Here is a 27570-nt window from a genome sequence, read left to right on the forward strand (position 1 = left end):
ATTAAAAAATCCTTTTCTTTTCTTTTTTACACATCTATGTTCAACAGTCACTGGCTTTGTGAAAAAAAAATAGACCATGAGAAACCATCTTAAACCTGTTTTGACATGTTATTTTAGTATGCAATTTACATTTATCTTACATTTACTTCAGCATTCATTGGAAGGTAAGAAGTGTATGAGCATGGTTCATCTAGACTTGACAATACCTGCTAACTTGCTTGTCTGCAGTCCTTTTGAGGATTGTAGACAAAGCCCTGTAGAGGTACGTACTTATAACAACTCGTTAGCTCTTCTGGTTTTATATTGACCTTTTATTAAAAGCTTTAACAATATAAATGTGGATCTCACCTTGCTTGGGTCAATGATCTGTGTATTTATACATATGCAGAGAGAAATAGAGAAGGAGAAATGGAACCCACAAAGTAGAAAAAGTGGATCTGCACACAGATTATTTTCTTGAATGACTCCATAAAAAGCAGGTTGAAGGCTTGGAATCCTTTTATTATTTAAGACATAAAAATTGCCAAGCACAGTGGTACATAATGTCCTGCCTCTCCCTCCCTTTCTCTTGTCTCTCTTCTACATGTACAGCTCTTCTCCCAGTGTGACTATGTGTGTGTGCCTGTTTGTAGCTTCCTGACAAAAGCTGCTTTTGACAAGCCAAGCATGTCCCCTCTCAACAGCCGTCTTATCCGCTAACATCGTGATCCATCATGCTGTGGTTCACAAGGCTCCCCCAACACCTCGATCCCCTGCTCTCATCCTCACCTACACCGGTCATGCTGCCAGCCTGACCCAGCTCTATCCCTCTGCTCCACCTGCTATTCCCCCTTCCTCTCCTGATCACTAGGTCTCATTTCCCCATTCTTTGTGTTACCCTCCCTCAGTTCCACCCATCTCCATTTCATTTCCTCCTTCCTCCCACTCTCCCTTCTCCCCCTCTTAAAGTGTTTATCTCGGTGAATGCACAGGAGTCATCCGAGCAGTCAGCGCAAGGAAAGAGAGCTCTCTCCCCTAGGTTGGTGACCCTTGTCAGGGGGACAAACTGCCCGATGCCACTTGCCTACACTGCTGGAAAATTAAGAAGTCGTGAGGGCGACTGGGTTCACGGTGTTTGTGTGTGTGTGTGTGTGACAGGAAAAAGAGGTCCTTGTAGATGCACGTGAATGTGAGGAAGAAAGCGCATGAGCAGTCAGATCTGCACATGACCCAACGGGGTCTGAATGCCAATAGGTTTTAAAGATCAGGTTAAGCAGTTAAGTGTAGAGAGCAAACATGGTGCAGATGTTTGTGAATGTCCAGCTGTTACTCTGCCTAATGAGTTCAGCATGACAGTATTCTGTCCCTTGAATCTGTCTTGTATGTATCAGCCTGACCCACAACAAGATGACAGTAGCTCTGGATAATAATCTCCCATTTCAGCATTTTCTTGCAGTTGTGATACAAAAACATTGCTGCTTTGCATTATGCGCATAAACTACAAAAGTAACATACCAGTTATGTTGTTACTGCATAACTTCATGGCTGTTCTTTGATCATGATCCAAATCAATTGCCGTGGGGACCATTAGCTATATATTTTAGTACCTTATATTCTGAATTATATCAAAGGGGAGATTGACAAAATGCCTCCCTAGATGCGAATGAATTAGACTGCATTGTGCAAAAAAAACCAACAAAAAAAACCCCTCCCGACTATAAAATAGTGTTTCAAAACCATCCAAAGGCAAGGAAACTGTGATGGAGCTTTGAAGGGATGAAATATGAACCATTTTCTAAACCGTTCCCGAGATTGTTTTTTCTTATAATAGGCTTTACGGAAGAAAATGAGACAGCTACTGCTTCCGTCACCTTCACTCACTTGATGTCAAAGACGCTAAACAAAGCAAATCACTCAAAATGCTGAACGCAGTTTGACTTCTGATGAGATGGAAGGAACTGTGACTTTTTTTTCTCTTGAAAATTGGAACCGAACACTGAAATCTATTTTTTTGTCTTTTAAATAAGATGTTGATCATAGATGCACATACATACCTACACAGATATATATATATATATATATATATATATATATATATATATATATGTATGTATGGCATGCAGAATATAAGTGTCCTGTAATTTTGCATAACTGAAGAAAGACAACTTTATTTCATTAAAAATACCCGAGCCATCTATAATCAGCCTGCCTCCGAGTCTTTACACAATAATCTAGCACATTTGTTCAAAGACAAAAGTCAACAAAAAATGTGGATGCAGGATTAAATGTTCTTCTCTGATAGCAAACAAGGAAAGGATAAATGGTGGATGACATACAAAGATATCAGTTAATCCGATTACATTTTACTGTAAGAGCCTCAATAAACAAAGAACCTCTAAAAAAATATGTGGGATAACAGCAGGTTAGCAATATCCTAGCATAGGGGTCGACTGTGAGACAGAGGATAATGCACAGATACTTTTACCACTAATTCAGGCCAGCGTTGTATCGCAGTTGCTGTTTTGAATTTTTTTTTTAGAATTGGTTTAATTTCTGATATAGGAAGTAACATAAAAGTAAGATTAAACCACATGGGGTTTTACTGGTTCTTACTTGTACATCTTTTAGAGCAGACACATTATTTTTCATATACTTCATATTTTTGTTTTCCAAAATGAGCTACTGTGCAGAAAACACACACAAAAAGAAGAGCCGGTATTTGCCAACCTTTCATAAAAGCAGAGTCTACAATTTTGAAAAATGTTTTTGCTTTAAAATACATGACTAAAACAGCTTCTGGTAAAATTGTCTTCAATCTTTCTCAGTGGTGGATTTGGTATGTCTGTGTGCATCAGGCCACCAATGGGTAAAGAAGATGAAATTATGAACTGCGCCATTTGATAATACTTATGTTTTTGATGGTCGGCGAGCTAATCGGTTTAAATTTATTTTAATATACAGTGTAAAGTATTAGTGTACATTTTTACACACACACACGATAAGTCAATCTAAAGATTAAATGTCATATTTATACATAACAGAGCAGAATAAAACTATCTGCTATCTGAGGAAAGCAATACAGTGATGTTCTAAAAGGTGATCCTAGGATTAGCTATTATCATATGTGAATTACATTCTAAAGGAAAAAAAAAATATTCATTTGATCTTCTAATTCCTTTAAGAGCTGACATGAGATGATACTTTCTTTGAGTAATAGCAGTGGGACAAGAAGTGTCTCTTATCTTCTTTTTTATGTCCTGAAAGTTGTCAAAGGAGCTTGAGCATCACAGGTGTTTTTAGACATAATCTTGCATAATTGTAATATACGTTTTTGAACAGAAGTTCTTATTTTCATGATTGATTGTCTCAAAAAAACAAACCTGAAACTCCATCCTTTCTTCAAATAATGGAAAGTATTTAAGTTGTTCATAACTATTATTTTCTGATCACCAGTACGTTTATCATGCTTGACTGCTTAGGAACCAAAGGGTGGAAATTTAAACATAAGGCAGACAAATGCACACATATGCTAATGGAGCTGGGTAATTATGAGAGAATGTCACATGGTATGTCAACATTTAATAAGACAAACATCATGAATATTCAGTAGTTAGTTTAGTCTCCCCATTTGAAAGACAGGACACAAATTGCTCTGCAGAACTACGTCTTTTACACGCTTCTTTGTCACAATAACTCGGTAAGAGACAAATAATAGATTTACAATAGAACTGATGTTAAAGCAAATAGCTTACAAATAGACTCACTGATAAACACATGCCCTGCTATGTAAAAATGTGCAAACTTTTTAATGCAACTTTCTTGGGTTCATTTCATATCCCCTCAAGGTCAAGTTAGATAATCAACCTCCCTCCCTGTGTTGCTTCATTAGCATCACTGAAAGATATTTCCCCGTTTTGTTTTTTTCCTCCTGTTGTTTCTCCAGTTGGTCTAATCTCTCTGTGCCCCAATATCCCGCTGTAATCCGAGAGCCGAGTTAAAACCGCCTCCAGTGATTGTCGCCAACATCATCACGCTAACCAGCAATCTGTGCACTTCCAAATTCAAATATGCATGCTTAGCAAGAAAACCAATGTGGGAATATTTCTTGATTTTCAATATAAATGAGTGTAAGACAGGGTTTAGAAAAGTTGCATGTCATGCAAGGATGAGGGGCTTCTTAAAGTCTGATGATCCATTTGTGGTCACGCACTACATCTCCCCGACAGTTGTTATTCCTGGCAACCTTGGAGAGGAAAATTCACTGCAAATTAAAAGACATTATTGCGACTCATTAAGTGAGTCAATTTCACTTTTCCAGATGCCTTTTATAATTTCATCAGCTTTTCATTTGAGGTGTTGCATCTACACAGAGAAGGGAACCAGTATTTTGAAGAACTTCCAACGATTCTTCTCTCTTTCCCCACTAAGCTGTTGCTGCAGAGTGCAATGTGTGTTTGTTTCTTGTCTCTTTTTGTCTGTCAGTTTATACTCTTTGAATTGGTTGATAATCCATCAGTATTGTTGAATTGATTTGATGAGCTAAACCCTGGTTCCTGCCATGTTCAATGTTGTACTGACCATCTTTGAGTAAGAAAGAAATATAAAAAAGAAAATGTGTTAAGATGGATTTCACCTCTAAACAACATGGCCTAACCTGTTGCAGTAACTGAAAGACTAACAGAGCAAAAAAAAAAAAAGACGGATTTCATATGCGAACTTTGCAGGAAGAGACTAAATCAAAGTAGCTGATTTAATGTCAGATAGTGAGTACATGATAATGGTGCATGTAAACACCTGGATCAAAATGTGCATTAGATATTACTATATAACATAATATCATCAGGAAATTTTTCATGGACATAAAAAAAAATGTAGAACTAAAAAAGGTTACTTGATATACTAGAAGTTTTCAGTACATTAAGGTGCATTTGTGTCTCTTATTTGAGTGGGATACTTTCTTTATATGTGGCATGCCTACGGCCCTTCCATTAGCACACTCCATTTCAGAGAGGAGATTGATTTTAAAGAGAGATAAAATGGGAAAGATGAAGAAAATACACAACAGGAAAAAAAAAGGAAGAACCTGGACAAGTAAAATTAAAATTGAGAAACCTTTAATGAGAGGTAGGTAATCAAATTGCATGCAATATCTTCTCCTTTTAGTTCCAATATTTAGGTTTTGTACATTTATCCTTATATGTTTAGACAGACTATGTACTTTGTTTAACATATATCTGTAGACTGTTTATATGTCTCTCTTTGGTGCTTTTAGTCAGGCAATGTTCACTATTTTTATATGCAGTTTAATGTTTCTATTATTATAAAGTCAAAGCAAAACATATGACATATTCTTTTGACTCACCTAAAGAGAAATCTGAGACCAGTGTTAGCAAGTTCATTGTCTCAGGCAGAATTGTAATGCAAACAATGGCAATAACAAAACTGTTAGACAAGGGTTCACAATGCATTGCACTGAGTGTTTCCTATTGTCTATGGATAACAGACTCCCTTGTAAGGTTGTACCGACTGATGTTTAATTTTGGCTGAGGAGAGCAAAGGTAGAAAACAACCTTTGTGTGGTTTGGATGCTCTCAGCTGGAAAAGACTTTAATGAGAGTTTTGTTAAATATTTTCAAACAACACAATTTTCTTTATGATAAACAAAAACAAAAAAAAAAATCGCAAAATTTTTAGTACTGAACATAAGTCAATATATTTTTTAAACATTTATAAATTAATAGTTGTAAATATGTAATGAGCCACAAGAGAAAAAGGATAAAAACCATCAGATTCTGAGAATTATTATTATTATTTTTTTACATTCATAGTACAACACATGGATGGACTGTTTAGCAGGAGAAAGATAGTGGCAGGGCATGAGAATACATATCGAAGCCAACAGGTGTACAGTACCTTTAGAGATTACAGCGTCCACCAAAAAGACACAGATGAAAAGAAAACATGCCAGGACTATGTATATGATCAGAGGCATATACATATGTCTGCAGAAATAACCTACAGTTTCTCATGGGGTGAGTTTCACAACTTTCAATGTTTTAATAAGAAACAGATATGGAAAAGAACATGTATTGTAAAACTATTACAATACATAATGTCACCTGAGATACAGATGGGCCTCCCCAGTCCGGTGTTGTACCGAGTGCAATATAATGGTGACTCAATGAGCGATACTAATGGCAACTAGTAGCCGTAACACCTAAACTATTTTTTTTCCTTTGGGCTATCTCACCCGACTGCACACCTTCCCGGTCATCCCTGTTGAGGTCATTTCAAACTAATGTAAATGAAAAACTTTTGTTAATAACCCCAAGTAGCACAGTACATTTGCAATAAGACAAGGACACCAATTTCAACTAATTGCTTAATCACAAACAAGCCATGTGAACCTGTCTAATTAACGGCAGAGCAACAAGTAATTTGGACAAATAGAAGCGCGGGCAGAGAGGGATATCATTAAAAACATTTTGTTTCAGTCTAAAAAGCCCTGTGTCATGCAGTTGCTTTTAAAAGCCTGTTATTTTAGGGAACTCACAGGTGTTCAAATAAATTTAAAATCACACCGAAACGTAAACACTTGCTTTTATTATTTGCCGGGGGATGCCTTAGGACTCCGAACCTGATGGTGCACAACTGCTCTGTAGATCTTAACAGAGTTTTACCATTGACATGAGCTGGGATCTTCATATATCAGGAGCTTAATCAGGATGACCAAAATGGGCTGAACTGTGAAAGGCCCTCCTCGTCTCGAGGGGAGATACATTTGTCAGGAATACATTTGTGTCCAAAATAAAATTTTGATAATTATTCTTTTCTTACTTAACACCTTTGAACATGTGTTCAACTTTGTGTGTAAATTGGTTAACACATTGTCCATTACACAGTAAGACATTACTCAGTAACTACTACACTTACAACTTTCGCTGGAATGAATCCAAAAAAGTAAACACACCAGTAAATCTTAAAAACTGTGAATATGTAAATTTTTTAGCACTCAATGCTTGGTTGGGCCTCCTCTTGTATGAATGACTACATTGACGCACTGTGGCTTAGAGGCAATCAGCTTGTGACACTGCACAGCCATAATGGTATCCCAGATTAATTTCCTACTATTCCCTTAATTCATGCATGTATGATAAATTAGAAATAAGCTGGAAAAAAAAAATTAATAAAAAAAAAACCTCTTTGGAGCATTTTTGAAATCAAAGAAGAAAATCTCAAGCAGTATGAAAGAAGATAAAAAGGAAAAAAAAAAGAACAATGAAACACTGTTCTTGCAAACGACTGTAATACCCCAGGTTAATGTAGTGTAAAGTGTTATACTACTTCTTTTTGACACTGGCACCTGTGTGACTGCAAACTGTAAGTGCTGTACTCAGGTAGACAGACACAGAGCTGGATAAGACACATGCCTCTGTCAACACAACATATGATCGCATTATCCCAGGCAATGACGCATTTACAAGGCAACTGGAACCAAAGACGGGACTTTATGTAATGTAAATGATCTGGGAATCTCTGAGAGGGGTCATGTTGTGTGTCCTTGTTTTATATACAGTCTGTTCTGCCGTGTATGACTATGGCAGACAAAAAATACTGACTTGTTTTCCCGAGTAAGACACATATATGCCTATTTGTCTGTCTTAATGGAACCAGATATTTTCTAAATGCCTTCTGTGAAAAGCATTTATTTACATTTTGTCATTCTACTACTAAACACTTCAATGTATTTTACATGATTGATCAATGCAAAACGGAACATAATTGTAATAGTTAATTGTAAAAGGATATTGTACGTTTGAAAAGTGTTTGCATTTGTTTTCAGTAAACCAAGTCTTTACTTTAAAACTTGCTGCTTTCAGTGTTACCCTATATTTAACTCAATTTATCTGCTCTTCTACATTGACCAGCTTCCTTTATCTTGCTGAAAAAAAAAACATCTAGATATCATGATACTGCCATCACTATCCTATGTTGTGAAAATTATGTATTAAAAAGTGCAATTTTTGTCCAATCTGAGCAGATCATCTGTTTCCTCCGGTTTGCAGTTTTTCCTACACGACTTTCTGTCTGGAAACTGCATCTGTTTTCGTATACTGATTGGAGAAAAGTTCCACGTCTAGGCAGTGTATAATGCTATCTGCCATTGTTTTTGTTATTATCTGCCAGTGCATGGGTAGAACAAACCCTGCAACCGTTCGTTCTGTGCATGTGCGGTTTCACATCTGTGGAGAGTAACCCAGGCTACCAGCTGTGGCTCAAAGCTTATTCTTTGGTCAAATAAATACTACTTTAACTGTGCAAATCTAAAACTGCTCACCTGTTTTATATTAGCAGGCTACAATCTACAGTTTCTTGCTCTCCGTCTTTCACGTTTGCATTATTTATCCATCTCATTAAAAATTACATAGCTGTTTGAATATTTGACAACTTTCATCCTGGATTTATTGAAGGTAAAAGATCCTCTACAAAGATACACGTCACTGAACTGGAGCTCTTAGAAAGATGTTGCCACTTTCAGGAAAATGGGTCATGAGTCCGAAAAATATCCTTTGTTCCCCTCGAATAGGCGATCAAAGTAGTCTTGGCTTGATACAGAAAATAACCCACTTCTCCTGCTGTGAAACTGACTGTCTACTCTTAGTCACCAACATCATGCAGCTGTTTTGGCTGCTGGGGAAGCAAGCCAGTCAAATGAGTGAAACCGATAGCTAAAGTGTGAAAAAGTTTCGGAGGTGTGAATATTTTTGCAAGATATTGTTAAATTAATGTAGTAAAAAAAATTTACAAGTCCATTTTTCTCATAATGACTATAGGTGTTGGCCCAAACGCTGCAGCAACCTTGAAGGAGGACTGATTCCCATCACCACATGTAAAGTAGAGCAAGTGTGAGACAATAATTTAATGTTAATTAGGAGCTTGTCTATGGGGGGTAAGGAAAGGAATAGAGGGAGAAAGATGGGAGGAGTGGATAGCATTAGAGATGCCTGAGGATCTGAGTAATAGCTTTCCTCTCTCTTGTCTTTCAGTATATTAGTTCATGTTCCCTCTCAGCTCCTTCTACCTTCTGGCTCTGGCTTCTTTCTAAAATTAATGACACTGTATCCAGAACATTAGTTGAGTAATGAAAGACATAGCTCTGTGTGGGGGCACAATAGACTAATAAAACTGAATGGTATAAAATATGGAATCTAAAAAGATGTTAATAGTGATATAATCTCAAACAAATGGAGTACAAGTACATGGTCGCTGTTGAAAATGTTAATACTTCTCCACAGCAGCGAGACTGTCAAGAAATAGCCTCAGTAAGTGTCCAAACTTAAAGACCACGCAAGGAATTAGTCAGCAGAATTCACTGAGCTCTAAAGAAGTTTGGGGAATGCATAATTTTCAACATAATGAGTGACAAAACTTTTTTTTGTTATTCAGCTGAACGCAAACTAGCCTTGTTCCTATTTCACAGCGGTGCACCATTATCGGGACTTGTTGCATTTGCAGAAAGAAGAACTCCAGACTAAAAGCCAGAGGAGAAGGAGAGAGAAGCTATTGCGTCCCGCTGCTGCTGCATTTGCAAAGGTTAATGATGAACATCAGAAACCACGGATGAGAGGGGGAAAAAAAACAAAAACATAAACAGATGGTTAACCAGTGCTGAGGAAGTGAAGTCATTAGGGTTGAACGCAAGACATGCGAGTATTTGAATGAATATGTGTGCCAGAACATGGCACCGGTTTACTTGACTATTACTTGTGAGGCAATAATTGAGAGCAGAGGTACCAGAGGAATGGGCTGGTACAAAGCCACACATACACACAGCCTCATTATCCTGAACCACACTCATCTCTCATCTCTTGTCACCCTTGTTTCTTTTTCATCTCCTCCTGTGTTCGCCTTGTTTGTATCATATGCACCCAGGGCCAATTTTCAACCTTTCCTATTCTGTGCATAGTTGGTTCAGGGAAAACTTTAAATCAGGATTCATGAGCTGCGACTTACCCAGGTCAAATTGTTTTCAAACCCTCTAGTTGACACGTGGGTTAGATGGTGTATGTTTAATTCATCGGCAAGTATGAAAATATTGAATCGAAGGCAAAATATAATGCTTGAATAAAACATTCTCATAGTTAACGTGAAACAATGGACTTATTACGGAAATAATTTTAGGATCTTTAGTCTGTTTCTGGCCACAGAATGTGACTATCAGTCATAAATTGATAGTCATAAGTTATAGTTCTATGTGACTTTATAACTTTTCTTTATTGTCCACTTTGTGAAAATCTTCTCTAATTTCATCCATCTGCTGTATAATAGTGTTGTATCCGGAACCCTTTTCTCTCTGTTGGTCACTAATTTATTCACAACTAAAAAAACATACGAATAATTCAGGATTATATAATGTAATAAAATAAATAGCCCTTTTTATACCAATGGCATTCTTTTGCTGTCAACTTGATGAGAGATGTGCTTTGTTGTACGAGTGGAAAATGCCAGCATTTTAGCGCTTACTGTGAGCTGCATATTTTTTCACTCAATGAAACACAGTTCAGTGAATAAATAAGCTCCTTTACTTGATGGAAAAATACCTTTTCCCTATTAGCCTGTATGCTTTAAATGTTTCTATCATTCACCTCGAGGAAAGGCTGGAAAAGAAAGAAACAGCATGCGCTTTGACAAGTTGAAACTTCCATAAGGCTGTGTGTCCACAGTTTTTGATGTCTGTAATTTAATCTGCATTTCCCTTCTACAATTCAGTGAAAGTTTATTTAGGTTTCTGCTTGCATAAAGTTATCTGGCTGGTCTTCAGAGGACAACGAGCAAAGTAAATATTTTCTTCTGAAAATACATATTAAAGTAATGAAAAAAAAACATTCATTTAATCTTTCAATTCAACTAAATTTTTTGAGTCAGAAAAAAAAAACAGAAACTACTGTTTCTCACAATGTCATTGGTGCCAATTAATTGTACCCCTAACAATTATTTGGACTCAACAGTTTTTTTTAAGCATTGCATTTTGTTCTGTTATTGAAATGTGCAGGAACTGCTGATCACTAATCTAGACTTCCTGTCACCCCAAAGTTTAAATACATTATATATGACACAGAAGCTGATTTCTCTCAGACATGCTTCAAAATGAATAAGACAAGAAGAGTCTTTCAAGTAAGTGAAACTGTGACAAAAATAGCAATGATTCATGTTTTCTTGCAGACATGTACAGGAGTATGAAGAGCTCATGTTTTGGAGAACTGCAGCAAGTAGTTGTGTCATCGGGCCACCATGCATCAATCACAACTATTAAATGTTATATAGATGCTTATGCAAATATTTTTTTACATTTGTCAGTGTGCAAAAATGCCAGTGCAATACAAGAGGAATAATTTTTTAATCAGTTTAGACACATTTCTTGTGGTGCCATTAATTGAAATGGGAAGACAGGAAACATTTAAGTTTGATATTCTTTTGTGTAGGCACTGGTTTATGATGCATTTTCTTTTATTTTGACAAACTATGGCAACTTCTCCCAAGAGTAATTTGATGTGACCATGGCAATTTGCGTAGATAAAGAACAAGCAACATGCATACGTATTTTCTTCTCCATTTGTCTGATTATAATAATGGTAATAGAATAAGTGTTTTCAGAAAGTTTTAAGAAAGACAGTAACAATGTGATGGGACCGAATGTCGATCATATACACAACAAAAAACATGCAAGATGTAAAACTGAAATTGTAGAAAGGGAGGAAGGCAACGTGAGAGGGGAGACACGGATACAGAAAAGTGCAAAGATGAGTTACAGAAGATAAGTATGAAGTAAGAGGAGGGGAGAGATGGGCGGAAATTGATAAATGTGGATTCTGTAGAATATACGCAGGAGTGGAAAGAGGAAAATATGAGATGGAAGAAGGAATAAGCAGGATGGAAAGAAAAATGAAATATTACTGTGTCCAAGTTGTGTATTTTTTTTTCCTATATGTGTGTCTGTGCACACGTCTGGACAGAGCACTCTGGTGGTTTCAGGTTCCCCTCTTGTGAATCAGTGAATACTGAACAGAACGTGCCTGCTGACGGTGGCTGTGTTTACATGTGAGACGTGATAAAATAATGCTAAAATGACAAAATAAGTGACAGAGGTTAAGAAGAGGTCAAACATTCAGAACAATTACTGTTCTAGCTTTTAAAATAGGGGTGCTGGTGGCACAATATAATTCCTATTTAATGGTTCGTTTGGCTTCAAAATGCCAGTCCTCGGCTAATAGATGAGATCTGGAATGGAATGAAACTGGAAGTAGTGGAGAAGCCAGTGTGTATCTGCCATTGTGTACATGCGTGCTTGTGGTTCGCAAAGGAAATGCTGTTGACGGTGTAATTTGATGAAAGCTGACAGGTCATTTATGAAGCATATTTTTGGGTAAATGATTTTTCTTGCTCCTACTTTCTCAGTCATTTTAGACGAGTAATTGGATTTCCCTAACTTTACATGTGGTGAATTAGGAGTAAGCTAGTTAATGAAGGTTTGCCTGGCTGCATGGTTATGTGTGGTGGCATGAGTGTGTTCCCATGCTGGTATTTTAGGTTTAAAGAGAAAAATAAATACATATTAAGTGAGTATGACTTTGTGTGTGTGCGTGTGTGTGTGTGTGCATGCTACGTTAGTAGATGAAAGGACCATTTTTCATTGCTATGGAAGTTAATTGCAAAGTTTTGGTCTGCTGCACTAAAACCTGGCTATTACAAACCACCTTTATTTCTTTCAGTCAATCAAAAACCATGGACACAATTGCATGAGCAAGCGCAAAACGCAATCGCTATGTTTGTAAGGACTCTTTAGCTAATATTCCTTTTCTAAAAAGAGCACTCCTACTCCAATCGTAAAAGTTTTAAACACCATTGAAATTTGTGGGAATTTCTATCCTCAAAGAGCTGCAATGTCTCACTTACAGGTTGCCTACCAGTGTTTCTCACCTCACAACCATAGTAAACAAGCTTCTACACATTACCCTAACAAATCCACCATCGTTTCATCTCCTGCACCTTCTTTGTCTGCTTTTGCTCTCTTTAATTGCTAGGAGTGCTTTTTCTTAACGAAGCTATCCTCAAAGGTAGGTCGTTGTGGTCATGCTCTGTGCACGCAAAGTGCATGTATGTGGGTATGCACGGAATGCAGTGTGTTTTTGCCAAAAGAAAACAGGTCAGAAAATGATTGCAAGCTTGTTATTCTAATAGTGAAAAATGAGAGTGGTGTTTAAGTGCACAAACATGGATCGTACAATCAAGGGTGTTAGTGGAAAACATTCCGAGCTGCTGCACACGAAGCTCAGATCAAAGTCAAACCTCTTAGGAAGGAGCAATTAAACACACGTTTTTACAAATCCAAAGTAAACTGATATGAAACCACTAGGCCTATTGCAGAATATACCACATGAGTGGTAAAGAGAATCCAGTCAAATCCAATGTAAATAAAAGTAAACCAAATTATTCCAGTTGGGACTCCTCTCCTTTGCAGAGATCTGTTTCAGTTGCAGAAGTAAAGAGGAGTAGGTGGTGCTGTACATCAACAAGCTGAGAGTGCATTATTTTTTGAAGAAACATTTGCATGTAGTTTTCAACATTCTTGGCACTGGAGTAGACAATCCAGTAAACATAAAAGCAGCTTTATGGCTTTTATTTACTCTTGTGTGTACAATTAACTCTCCATCGCACCGTATATGTGATTGAAAACAGAACATGCTTCCTCCATGTGTGCCGTCTTGTTTTGGAGTCTGCAGTGAATTAAGATGCCATCTTCATCCCTTACCTGGGGTGTTGAGCAGTCGGGACATGCGACAGCTGTAGATGATTTGCTGCTCACAGTGTTCTGCACTGGTGGTGATGGCTGTCACCTGGAAACACAGGCAAGGATCTGTGCTTTCACTTCATCTTTTTCAGCCAGACACTCCAATTTCAGTCAACAACAAAATAAGAAAACAAAATTAAGTAAAAAAAAAAAAAAAGCTTCACTTCCTTCTACATTTAAATGGTTGAAAACAAAATGTCAAGAATTAAAATTAAAGAGGGTACTGTAAAGAAAGCAAACTGTGTCATTTCTTATTTTTAAAGCATCATTGTGGGGGGAAAATTTTTTATCATTCCTTGTGGGGTATTGCAACATGTGAAATTCACCCACAGTTGGCTTTTGACCGAGAGTGACAACTCTAATCTATAACCACACAGCAGAAAGATTAAGGTATCGACTCCTGAATGCAAGAGAGCAGATTCAGGCAACCTAAGCCGTATTTAAAAGAACCCCAGCAGACAACTCATACAGGGAAGAGGTTAAATACTCGTTATGCTGGTTTATCACCAGGCATTTGCAGGTCTGGAGGCTCAAAGATTTAAAGTGCGGCTGATTTAAGTTTTGTTGCATTTCAGTGAGGCGCATGGAGAATGATGAGGCTGCTGTTGTGGGATTTTAGGATAGAACTCAAACAGATTCATTGCATATTTGTAAAAAATAAAAAAAAATAAGTTACAGTCTTCCTCCATTGTTTATAAAGCTTCTGGCACATCTATATTCACCAACATGTTATGCTTGGTGTAAATTCAAATTAATATTTATTATTTAGCAACAAGCAGATGCATTTCCAACATCACACAAAGGAGTACAGAGTTGAGTTGGAAAATGACAAACGAGATCTGTAATGATGCAGCTCTCAAATAAAACAATCTGGGGACTATGAGCACATCTCTTTATGGCCAGGCTTTCAACAATGTTGTTGGTGGACTTGAATGTTTCTAACTTGGAATATCTTGGCTTCGTTCTTATCAATTTGATGTCCAAGAATATTTTCAAAGTAACACAGACAAATAGGATTTGGATTTAAAAAAGGACATGCTGCTGCACTCAGGCAGAGCGAACATGTTTCATTTTCTATCTACGTAGCTGTTAAGAGACCCCAAAACTTCCTGAAAATAAAGTGAAACTTTTGACGTCCTACTGCAGACAACCTGACAGGTCATCTCTGCACAGCTTATCAAGACCAAGGTGACAGTTTGATCATTAAAACAAAACGTTCAGGAACGAGTTTCTCATTTATATTTACACAAAACTCATTACTGAATTGGCTTAAGACGTAATTTGAGTTCTGATGTCTTAAATGGTGTCACACAGTGTTTATTACCCAGTGTTTATAAGGGGGAATGGATATTTGATTATTCAAATAATCAAGATTTCTTACAATAGAGTGCTCAGTATTATTATATTCTATAGTTGTATTCCCATTGGCAACCCAAAACGTTGTGGGACTACAGACTCCTGTCTGTGTGTTTGTTACCTGATCCATAGAGGAACTGTAGTTGACTTGGAGGACAGTTCGTCTCTCTCTGCTCGAGCCGGTGATTGATATTCTGGGTGGCAGGTTGTTCCTAACAGTTGTCCACACTTTGTCTTCTTCTCGTACGCAAATGCAAAAACACAACACTGAATCATAAATCAGAGCACACGACCAATATGATGAATTTATTCAATTTAATCTGGTTACATGCTGATTGAGTAATTTAAACGCACTAAAAACAAAAAAAAAAAAAACACAATTACACTTGACACTGCTGTTATTCTTGCATGCTGCTAGGGTCTGAATCACTCACTCCAATATTGTCCTGGTCATTCAAGAAATGTGCCAGTATAGGCTTCAGGTCTCTAAGAGGTGCACATTTGTGCGAGAAAGAAAAACTCTTAACATTTAAACTTTTCTGGGGTGTGTGTGTGTGCGTGTGTGTGTGTGTGTGTGTGTGTGTGTGTGCGTGTGTGTGTGTGTGTAAGTTGTGCTTTTTCGGCATGACTAAGGGGCCAACCAGTGGGGTGCAGTGACATTTCATCAAAAGTCTTGCCTTTGCTCTGCCTGCATGCTCTGCTGTTCCAGAGTATCTCTGTATTCAGTCATGTGTGCGCGTGCTCATGAAAGTGTGCATACGGGTGGCAGTGTGCCAAAAGTGTCACTTGGGCTGTTTGAGTCCTCTCAGATTTGCTCAAAAGCTTTGTTTCATGTGTGTTTGTGGTGTCTGCGTTGGTGTACATATGTTTAAGAGCATCTGTGGTTAATGCTCCTTACATGCCAGAATCTGTGTGTGTGTGTGTGTGTGTGTGTGTTGCCATGGAAACCCCAGGTTTGGCAGGTTAAGCCTGTCGCTGTTTGAGGTGAAGAATAAATAGGGCTGCAGAGTTTTCTTCCTTCTTGGGTCAATGTGACTAGGAAGAGTTTGGGAGCAGAAAAACAGCACATGTAAATGTAGAGAATTTGCTGAAGCCAACGTCATAGCCACCTGTCATGTTGCAGTTTACTTTGAAGGGGCCGAGGGGTCCGCTACCGTCGGGGTCAATCCAGTAGGTGTCAGACGACCAACCCAGGTGTTTGTAAGCCTCACATGAAGGCTCGTGGACGGCTGCAGCAACAGAAAAACAGAAACGGAAAACATGAACCCTAAAAGTGAAAAGAGATTATTTTATATATTAAAACCCACAATTTTTTGATTGTTCATGCCAACATTAAAAGAAATCCGTCAAGTCGTGTTGTGATACGACTTTGGACGTTTTGTAACAATATCTCAAAGCGGCACGGTTGCTGACATCAACTTATAAGAGGGAAGGTTGTGTTATTTTATTATTGTTTTTTTTTCAACCCCAATAAAAAGAAAAAATTAATAGTTCCAGTTAGTGTGCAAAGTCAACAAATTTCTTTTGCAGGCATCAATTAATGCTCTTCTATCATTAAAACGTGGAATGTGTCAAGTTCTTTTAGTTCTATGTTGGTCGAAAGACGAATTGATATGTCTAAAGGAGAATAAACTTGGGTCTTTACTCTCTCCTCTTGGTGTGCAGGTAATTTATGTTGCTGCTTCTCTATCATTTCTCTTCAGTGCCTGTCAAGAACCGGTGTCTTGTTCCACTTTCTAACAAGATAGCTGACAACATAGCGATGCAAGTTTTGTGTTGATCTTCACTGAGGAAGGCTATGGCAGTCCAGAGAGAGAGAGAGAAAAAAATCATTTTAAGAGTGAAACTTTTTTGATTCATATTGACTGCTCAGAAACTTAACAAGAACTTTTTTTTAAGTGGTTGCCTTCTGTTAGCTTGGCATGCGTTTCTTATTGGGTCTTCTCATGTGCACAGCCTGCCACTTCTTTCACTCCTTTCTGCTCATTTATTTTAGTTTTTGACTACTGGAGTATTGATGTTTTTGTCTACAATATTTCACTTTTTTTTTTCACAGGGATTTGGAGAAGTAGTTCCTTGTTTGGAAGCCTGTTTGGAAGTCCAGATGTTATCCCGCTGAGCTATCTCAAAAGGGCCGAAAAACTCTTTGAAGTTGCTACTGTAGTTGAAAGTTATTGCTCAAAGGCTGGTACATGACAGTGTCTCAGAAATACCTCTAGATAAAGAACTGAAGAAACAAAATAATGAACATGTTTTTTGCTCTGGTAAAAAAATGTTTAAAATCAAGGGTGATCGCATGGGACCAAGTCCGTAAAGGAGCACTAACAGCTTAAGCTGCGGTTCCTTACAACGATTTAGAACAGATACAATATCTAGGTGTTTGATCAAAACCAGAATGTTTTGCGTCTCGTGACCAGAGTTTGTGTTGTTCCCTCACTCCAATGCAGAAAATCTAAGACACTGTTTTATAACATGCCAAATTGATTACTGACATGAACTGCTTTCTAGTCCACAGTTTCACTATAGCGATATATTTAAGCTGCAAGAATGCTGATGGAGAGTAGGAAGCAAGTTCACACCACATATTTATTTTTTTGTTTCTGAATGGGCCATCAAGTGTGTTCTAGAATCTGATTTATAAATGATGCTTTTATTTATTTTCAAAGCTGAATTCACACTCTCTATTATGTGATATGTTTAAGAGCTGTACAGTCTTTGAGATTGGTAGGCTTTAGTCCAATCTATGTCTTTTAACTCAAAAAGACTGTAATCATCGTTCTCTGATTACAGTCCTCACTTCAGGACCAGTCTTCCTCTAAACCTGAGGGCAGCAAATTAAATATGTATATTTTTAACCATGCTATTTTTTTTAAGTTCAGTATGTCTAATTTGCCTTTTAGTCTATGATTCTCTTTATTTATTATTATGTTGATCAATTTTTTAGTACATTTTATTTTATTTGGTTCAATTTAACCACTATTTTTTAAATTATTTTCAATCCAATGGATTGTGCTATTTTAGATTTTTGCCATTTTAAACATATATGAACATGAGGCGTGGAACTCAAAATTAAAAAAGAAAAAAACAAACAAACATCTTTCTTGTTCTTTTTGAACTTTAGCATGGACCATTACAGATCACAGCCAACACTTAAAATATATCTGATGCCAACAATATAAGGTAAATCACAAAATATCTATTGCTGTTTGTACAAATGGATTTGAAATAATACCCAATAGCAGCATTCTCATCAGTAACTCCATTAACTTTTTTTTCTATTAATCTAAGTCCTTCATAACTTAGTGGGCAAAAGATTAACCAAATGACAAAAACCAAGCTGGAGGAAATCTGACACCTGCTTCCATTTCCAGAAACTGAATGTTGAACAGTGCCTAACACTGAACACTCTGGAGCTCTGCTGCTCTCCCTGGCTATCATTCTTTCTTGCTCAAGGACTGCAGTGACATTTCAAAGCAATGTGCTGTTTCACAGTAAAATGAAACACCTACAACCATCTCAACCAATAACCAGCTGCACTGAGGCAAATATTTGGAGTCCTGTGCCCAAGTGGTTGCTTTGAGGGAAAGGAAGAAAATTATTCATTCTTTCTGCCTGCCCACATCTTATTGGCTGAACCAAAACATTTAACCTACAACCTTATGGTTTTATGTCGATATTCTAGTCTGTTTTGCTTCTGGCTTTTTAATAGAAATACTGACACAGTATACATTACACCTTTCTTTAATGATAATTTGAACATGAGCTAAATTTAGATTGCAGTTTGCATCATACAGCTTTAATTTTCACATCATGAAAAGACACACTGAATGCAATAAACTGAAATGTACAGCAGCTGAACAACCAAAACGTACAAGGACTAAAATGATTGCCAACATTTCTCTTTTTAATGCACTTCAGTTGTTTTCAAATATCTTTTGATAAAGTGCTATCTGAATTGATTCCAACTCATCAGTCTGGGAACAATCTAACATTCAGAAGAATAAGTTCTCCACTTTATTTCCCTGTTCAAGCTTCTGAGATTTTGTATTATCTGCCGTTTTAGCTCAAATGGATGCTCAACTTTTCTCTCTTGCCCTTTAAAAGAGAACAACATCTGTGGCTTATGGGAGAAAGAGTGACATTTTCAAAATTCAAAGCTTCTGAAATGCTCTTTCTGATTCTGCTTGCTTTGTGTGCTGTGGCTTTGAGAGTCAGATTCGTTTTTCTCTAACGGGAACAAAACACAGTGCAGTTGGACAAGCTTGGCATCGAAACACTTCAAAAAGTTCATTGGTCTCTGTGCTGAGAACTGGGAGACAGCTTAATCACTCAAACACAAATGGAAGGAAAAAAAAAGTCAAATGCACACGCATAGCGCATAACATCATGGAGAAAGACAAAAAGACAGAGACACAGAGGTGTAACTTTACATTACTTACATGTGTGGCAGGTTGCTCCACTGTATCCTGTTCCGTCACAGTTACAACTAAAACTGTCCCATGTCTGTTTACACCTGCCTCCGTGTTCGCAGTGATTAGGCATACACCTACAGAGACGTGGACAGAGCTCATAAATATTTACAGGCCATGCCGGCGTATCGCTACACAAGTCAGAAACACATTTAATATATCCACAGTTTACTTTGTAACGATACGAGTGGTTGAGTGGATGTGAACAAACTATACGGTTATAAAATCCAACATGATGCATACTACATAATTCCAAAGTGAATAATCATTTATGAATGTCAAAACATTCATGTGGTTGCACGGAAAACGTTGTTGCTTATTAAAACATACAATTTTCTGTGCAACTGTGCAGGGGATTTGCACATTTTAGTATTCTGAAATTGTGAGTGCACTATTATGGAAGAACAGAAGTTTACTCTGTAAATCCATCCTGGATCAACATGAGGCTGACCAATAACCCCTTCCAAACAAAACAAACAAAGTTTAAATTGAAAGAGTATTTTGGTTTTAGTATTTCACTGAAATAAGCCTTTTTTAAATCAACAATAGACACAGGGCCTGCAAAAAACATTGAACAGTTCTTGAACTTTATCATTACATTTATGAAAAATATCCCTCAAGCTCATTTGGGTTGGATGAAGAGCATCTGAACATCAATTTTCAACTGGATTTGTGTCTGGACTGGGTCATTCGAACCAATGAATGTGATTTGTTCTCCAACATTTCCTTTTCTTCAACAAGGTTTCTGCCAGGAGTGCTGCATTAAGTTCAACCATCTAATACCGTCTGACTGTTAATGGCGAAATGAAGTCCCACAACATGATAGAATAGAATAGAAAATACTTTATATATACCAAACGAGGAGAAACAACATTCAGCTTCTATCCACCACAAATCTGGAACAAACGTCCAAAAAATTGTAAAACAGTCAAAACACTGAGTTCCTCTAAATTGAGACTAAGAACGCAGCTGTTTGGAGTTGCTTTTGAACTATAATAAATGAAACACTAACCAGCATTTTGATGTGTAATGAAAAATGTAATGTTTAAATTGTTGACTGTGTGTTCTATGACTTTGTTTTTATGATGTAATGTTTGAAATGTGCTAAATAAATTTCATTGATTGACAGACTGATTTTTTTAAACAATTAGTTTATCAGGTAACAACATTCTCCAGTATTTAGGTAAGAACCAGATGATTCTTGCAAATTAATAAACAGAACCTACATTTTGTCCTGCATGGAAGTTTTCCCAGTAGTTTTTTTTGTTGTTGTGCTTCAACCACATTAGAGTATCAAATGTTTCCAAGAGTTTAAAAAGAAGTTGTTTAAGCATGAGACACATGTCAGCTGAAATACTGAACTCTAAAATTGACTAATGAGGCTATATGTACAGAAATGCACATATTACTAGACATCATATTAAATAAATTATAAAAAATGTAGAAACAAAAAAAAAGTGCTCTAATGAGGCTCATTTAACAGATTAAAAGCACATTTCTAGCTTTCATTAAGCACATATTTCTTTATTAACTGTAATATTGTAATCCTAACAGAAATAATGGCTCGAAAACATCCTTCTATTTCATATTACATATAATGTGTTTCAATTAGTGAACTGTATATGTACACACACACACACACACACACACGCACACCCACACACACACACACACAGAGATCTAGGGGGACTCTTGCAAACATTCCCACGCACACGATATGTAGCTGGGGCTTAATTTTTTTAAATGAATCAAAGCTATGAAAGTAAGAGGAAAGCCAGCTGAAGCAACACAAACACTGAGTCAAAGAGCAGCAGGGTTCCTCTGAAAATGCCACGTTCTTGGCCAAGTTGGAAATCAGGCTGTTTAAGCGCACATAGGGATTCTGTCTTTATGGCTAAACAAGACACAGTGTAGAGATACCGCCTGTAATGATGAAGCTGAAATACAAGTTTAATTTTTTTTTTTTTTTTATCCCCCATGTGTCTATATACAACAGTAAACCTTTAAGAGCTTCTAAGCTGCAGAAAACAACAACAGTGCTCCTGCTTTACAAAACTCAGTACAGCTTCAGCAGGCAAAGACGCCGAGATAAAATGTCATTGTGCTTGCACAATGGGTTGCAATTGACAAGTCCTGACAATTTCAAAAGACATTATTCTTAGCGGACTGGGAGCACTGAACCATACTAACTACTCTGGGCTTTGTGTGAGAGGAGAGAAAATCTATGGGGAGATTGAAGCTGATGTAGGATTTGTGTTCAGTTTTTTTGTCCTACTGCTTGTGTTGCTGTATCACCCTTTTAGAATAACATTGACATTGTGGAAAATTGCGTGTGCATTGCTTTGTGTGTCTGCAGGATGCAGAATTCGGCTGTTCTGTGTGTGAGTGTGTGTGTGTTTTTTTATTTCTCAGTCTAAACAGAAACCCACAGTGGAACAGCATTGATCAAAAGGAGGTCAGACAGGCCCATTGAACTGCCTTCAAAGACATTCTGATTAGTTAGATGGTAACACTGCGTCCATTCATCTTCTGTGGCAGAACAAGGCCCACCTGAAGTAGTGCACTGCTGACACACAACTTTTGAAGTAATAGAGGTTGGCAATAAAGCAAGTTATAATGACAGAAACCTGGCTATTTTCAGATCATTACAAGATGTTTTAAGAAACTAAGTCGGTCTGGTTCAAGCAACAAGTAGCCACACAACAGCACAGCTATCTGAAACAAAAATAAACACATTGGTTATCAGTTATTTTTGATACATAATCAGAAACGGTGACATTCAATAACAGGTGGTTGAACCAAGTGTCAACTCCCTAATTTCTTTTTTTTTTTTCTTTTTTTTTTTTGACATGAACACAAAACGTTTTTGACCAGTGCATATTAGCTTATAAAACTTGAAGAAGACATGGCCAGCCTCCCAAAGTTACTCTAAGGCAGAGGTTCCAAAACTGTGGGAAACTGTGCAGGGGGGGCGCGGGAAGCCGTCTGGATGAAAAAAAAAACAAAACATGAACACTGTATTCGCTGGGTTTTTACCTTAGAATGGCCAACTCTCTGTTATTCCTATGTCAATTTGATACAGTAGAGGCTTCCACACTTCCCATATTTGTGTCCTCTGTCACTTTTATCAGCAGTTAAAACTGTTTAATCCGTTGTTAACATGTTGTAACCTGTTTTTCCGAGCCGCCTTTAAACGCAACATGAGCGCTAATGACGCTCGCGCTGGGTTTACACCTGTGAAGGAGACCTGCTGCTGCTGTGTGGAGCTACAGGTGTGTTAGAATCACGGCAGCAAACCAGCAAAACGCAAAGAACTTTTCACAGTTTTTCCCCCAAACTAACCGACTGAGTTGAGTAAAGCTGTTGGATGCAGGTAATGTTAGCTAAAAGATGACTAGCTAATATCAATACAGAACCTTAAGCTTAACAAGTACCTTGTAGGCTACCGATGTTGGTGTCTATTTTCAGCTACGTACATTCATTTTGCCCCCCAAAAAGTCGATGCCCCCCCTCACACGCGTCGTTTCAACCAGACAGCCATTTGTAATCCATAGGGGGGGCGCAGAAAATGTTTGGAAACCACTGGGGGGGCGCAGAAGAAAAAGTTTGGGAACCTCTGCTCTAAGGGAACATTGACTATTTGGTAGGAAACAAAATAAACCACAACAAACTGAGGCAAACCTCAATTTTGAGAATTTCTTTTGTTTCGTGTAATGATGACGGTAACATCTACATTTTTGTGTAAATTTGGCATAAAGCTAACACGGTATCTTGCTGGCTGGATGAATATCTGGGGCTACTTCGCTGCGTCAGGATCTGGACGATTTGTCTTCCTCTGCTGAGGAATTCTGTTATTTACCAGAAAATCCTGGAGGAGTATGTTGGACAATCAGTTCATGACCTTAAGATCAACTGCGCTGGTATTTTTTCAGCAGCACAATGATCCTGCAAGTCCAACTCTGATTGATTAAAAAAATATATATATTTTATAAATGTTTTAGTGTAGTTCAGTCAAAATCTGGACGACAAAAAATGACTAAGATGTTTGGATTTGACCGTGTACAGGACGTTTATTCTCAAAAACCCTTTCATGCGAGGAATGTACAAATGAATGAGTAAGATTCCTCTACAAAACCTCATTGCCAGATGCCACAAAAGCTTAATGGCATTTGTTGTGGCTGACTATGCTACAATCTGGGGCCAACAATCTGGTTAAGAGGGAATTACTGGTACTTAAATGGTTAGATTGCTTCAGAAAATTTTTTGTTTTTTATCCGTATGAACACAAGAAATTTGCAAGAGGCACCATATATTTTCACAGAACTGAACATGAAGGATCTATTGTTAAAATGACCTGTTCTAACTTTTCTGGCAAACAACAGTATTCTCAATAGATAAACAACTGAATGAAACTGAAATGTCAACAATTTGTTAGAAGTTGTTGACAACATTGAGGAATGGCACATAAAGCATCCGACTCTTGCCAAGTTACACTCCCCCAATTAGATGGAGAACTATGTGACTCATTTTTGATGCTTGATTAAGATCGCACAGCCTTTTTCCAAAGGGTGAAATATGTGATATAGCTTTAAAATGAAAGCAGATAGCACTTGCTCACATTCCCCCTACACCATGAAGCCACCCTTTAAATTATATCCATTTATCAGTCTGACAAGTGCATTTAAATGAGCCACATATAAACATAATTCATTTGATGTTGCACAGACGACAGAGAAAGCCCTGATTAATTTGTCTCAGGATCAAATTCAAAGGTTTTACATAAACAGTATTGTTTGCTTTGTGACTTTCATTCCAAAACTCCTGATTTATGACGCTACTGTGTTTGTGATCTTTCTTATTTGTCCATTTCTCTTTCATGAACTGTAAGGTGTGTGTGTGTGTGGGTGTATGTTTGTGCAGGCAGCGGTGATTGTTCCTACCTGTCTATGATTGCACACATGTCCAGGCTGATATTCTCAAATGCTCCCACTGTGCCTTTCTCCACTGCATGCAAATCAGCAGGTTGGTCGTCTACCACGATCGCTTGCATGCATCCCTGAAAGGATCGCTGGGATGGTGGCAGCGGTGTTCGCAAAAAGTACCCTGGAAACAAGCAACGTCACCATATAATACAATACTGCAGGAATATTTTAATTGCTGCCAAACGTGGAAAGTGTTGTATGAAAGAAAAAAAAAATCAACAAAGCTGAAACCTAAAAAGCATGCAAGTTGGAACAGAAACACAAAGTGTTTTTTTTTTTTTTTTTTTTTTAAATTGTTTTTTTTTTTTTTTTTTTTAATTAACCACTTCAGACCTTCAGCAGAGGTAGACATTAAACATACCAACAACATAAACCTTGAGAAGGAACAACAGACCATATCAGTGGCCGGTTAATGTCATTTTTCTTTTTTTTACAACCATGAGCCTTTATCAGGATTCTGTCTTTAAACATTACAGACAAGGTCTAGCAGGAGTCAATGGCCCATCCAGAAGAACCGCTGGGCCTTGACTGAATCGGGAACAAGTGTAGGACAAGTCTCTATGCTTATCCTTTTGATGTGTGCTGTGATCATACACACACACACACAAGAGTAAAAAAATTGAAACATCATAACCAGCATTACTCCAACACATTTTGAGTACACTTTCCCATGGAATAATGAAGTGCCTCTGCAGAGCAAAGGCAGAGTGTTAAATTTGACATGAGAACCTAAAACTAAATCTCAGCTACAAGCACCGAGGTAAGTCATAAAACACAGCAGCTCAATGACATCTCCATCATACTGATGTTATAAGCTGTCATACACCCCAGCTTGGCCATCAGCCTCAAGGCCAAAGCATCAGAAAGGCTTACAGTTAGAGGCATATGTACACTGTGCACGTGTGTGTGTGTGTGTGTGTGTGTGCTTGCAAACATTATTCAAGTTCATATGGCTTACTAAAAAACAATTAATGCTTTGTAACTGTGTGCATGTTTTTGCCAGATTCGGCTCTTTCTTTGCATCTTTTCATTTCATTTCATGCCTAAAAAGTTCCTTCTGTCGTTCTTGCCATCTGTCTGTTCTTTTGCCACACCTGCCTGCTGTCATTTCTGAGGAGTGGGAGACAGGCAGTTGGAGAAAAAAGAGAGAGGACATGTGGAAAGTTAGAGAGAGGAAAGAGAGGGACAGATAAAGGGAGAGGAAGAAAGGGGGGGAGAAAGAAAGATGTGGAACAGAGCAACTGGTTGGCAGCACTTTTGAGTCCTGTAGATACCCTGTGAATACAAAGGATACATTCCTGAGTATGTGGAAGAATGGGAGATGTAATGCATGAAACTGTGGGTGGATGGATATGCATTGTTAAAAGGAACAAAGACGACATGGATTTGTTGCTTTGATGCTCCATCTAAGCCACCACATGAATGTTTACAAAGGTTACAACACATTTTGAATAGTTCACATCAAATATAAACACAAATTCACACCAGCAGTCGACAAGGAAACCTGAATCTGCAAGTTACCGCTACTACTATCTTTACTATCTGTATTTCAGTGCCAAAATATCCCGATCAATAAAACAGTCCTACTCAAGGAGGATCCTCAGATACATTTGGTCGTACATTTAAACACACTCACTGTTAGGTACACAAAGCTACAAACAATTTCTAACTAAGCTGATTATATTATTAATCTCATTGTTCTCAAATCTGTGTCATTGTATGGTTTTAATTTGTTGCACGCGCAGACCAGAACACCGTTCAGTATCTGGAACAACAGCAGTAATCCCCTACAGTCGTCCTGGCACTCGTTCACAGCCTTCCTGTTGTGCCCAGAGAGCTTATTTTACAATACACTCTGGAAGAACAACAGCTCTTATTTTCCAGGCCACAGCCAAGGCTGCGACTAATTCAGAGACGCCATTTCACAAGACGCAAACTGGAAATTTGCCAAAATGCTCTGATGAGAAAATGTGTTTACATTTTTCAAGGAAGATTTGGAAGGGACAAAACACTACTCCCAAAAATATGAAGTGTCAGGTAAACATTTATTTTCAAAGGCAATCTCTTTTTAGGTAAAATCTACAACATTTAAAAAATAAATAAATAAATTAAATATCCATGAGTAAATACAGATAACGTCATACAGTTAGTGATGGTGTCAGGACCAAGCAGATAGATTTCTCCCAGACAAGAAACATTGTGACATTTCAATATCATTGCATGAGATTTCATTTCACATCTATTAAGCATTCAAAGATTCTCACTCTGATAATTATGGCAGAGCCTCATCATGTCTAATTCATCCCAAAATGATGGGGAGGTGGTTGCAACATGTGGGATTAGTGCATAAATAAAATTTTAATTCAAGCATTAAACGTTTTTTGGTTGTAATTTGTAAACAAAAATCTTAAGGGATAAAAAAATGCCAATTTTCAAATTAGTTTCCTGGGATGGTACTTTAAAAAGTCAGAAAATGATTTGCAATATGAGAAATAAAAAGATGGCAAAAGTTTCAAATGTATTTAATCATTAAAATGGCTAAAAGTAAAGTGATCCGAGATGTGATGTCATCATTCATCAGATACTCCTATCGGTTGAATGTTCTTCAGCATCTTCTGATCAGTGTATCCGTATAGGTCACAGTTCAAGCAGAGGAAAGAGCTTAGCTTTGTTTGGAGGTCTGTCTCTCCTGCCTCTTCAACAATTTAATTTTTGAAGAAGCTTTAGGAATGAGAAACTATTTTCTGTAAAATTGACTTTGGGTTCTCAAACACAGGAAGGGTGGAGACAATGAACGACAGAAAGGTCTGGTGATCCTTGCGTAATCAAATAACTACATAAGTACATTGACAAAAGTACTTGTTTTTAAAAGTTGTGGTTGCACCACGACTTTTAAAAACAAGTACTTTTGACAATGTACTTATGTAGTTATTTG

At 37.5% G+C, this 27570-nt stretch overlaps 1 protein-coding gene across 1 annotated transcript in view; it reads right to left on the reverse strand.

Annotated features, from left to right (window-relative positions):
• Positions 1 to 27570, reverse strand: part of cntnap2a (contactin associated protein 2a) — a 285382-nt gene that overhangs the window by 113448 nt on the left and 144364 nt on the right. The window contains exons 11-15 of the mRNA XM_007547884.2: positions 24594 to 24756; positions 19624 to 19730; positions 16294 to 16413; positions 15306 to 15421; positions 13790 to 13874 (exon numbers count right to left, since the gene is read on the reverse strand). Coding sequence (XP_007547946.1) covers positions 13790 to 13874; positions 15306 to 15421; positions 16294 to 16413; positions 19624 to 19730; positions 24594 to 24756 — 591 coding nt within the window. The remainder of the gene's footprint in view (positions 1 to 13789; positions 13875 to 15305; positions 15422 to 16293; positions 16414 to 19623; positions 19731 to 24593; positions 24757 to 27570) is intronic.

The sequence above is a fragment of the Poecilia formosa genome, unplaced genomic scaffold (assembly GCF_000485575.1).
Source record: "Poecilia formosa unplaced genomic scaffold, Poecilia_formosa-5.1.2 Scaffold22, whole genome shotgun sequence".
NCBI lineage: Eukaryota > Metazoa > Chordata > Actinopteri > Cyprinodontiformes > Poeciliidae > Poecilia > Poecilia formosa.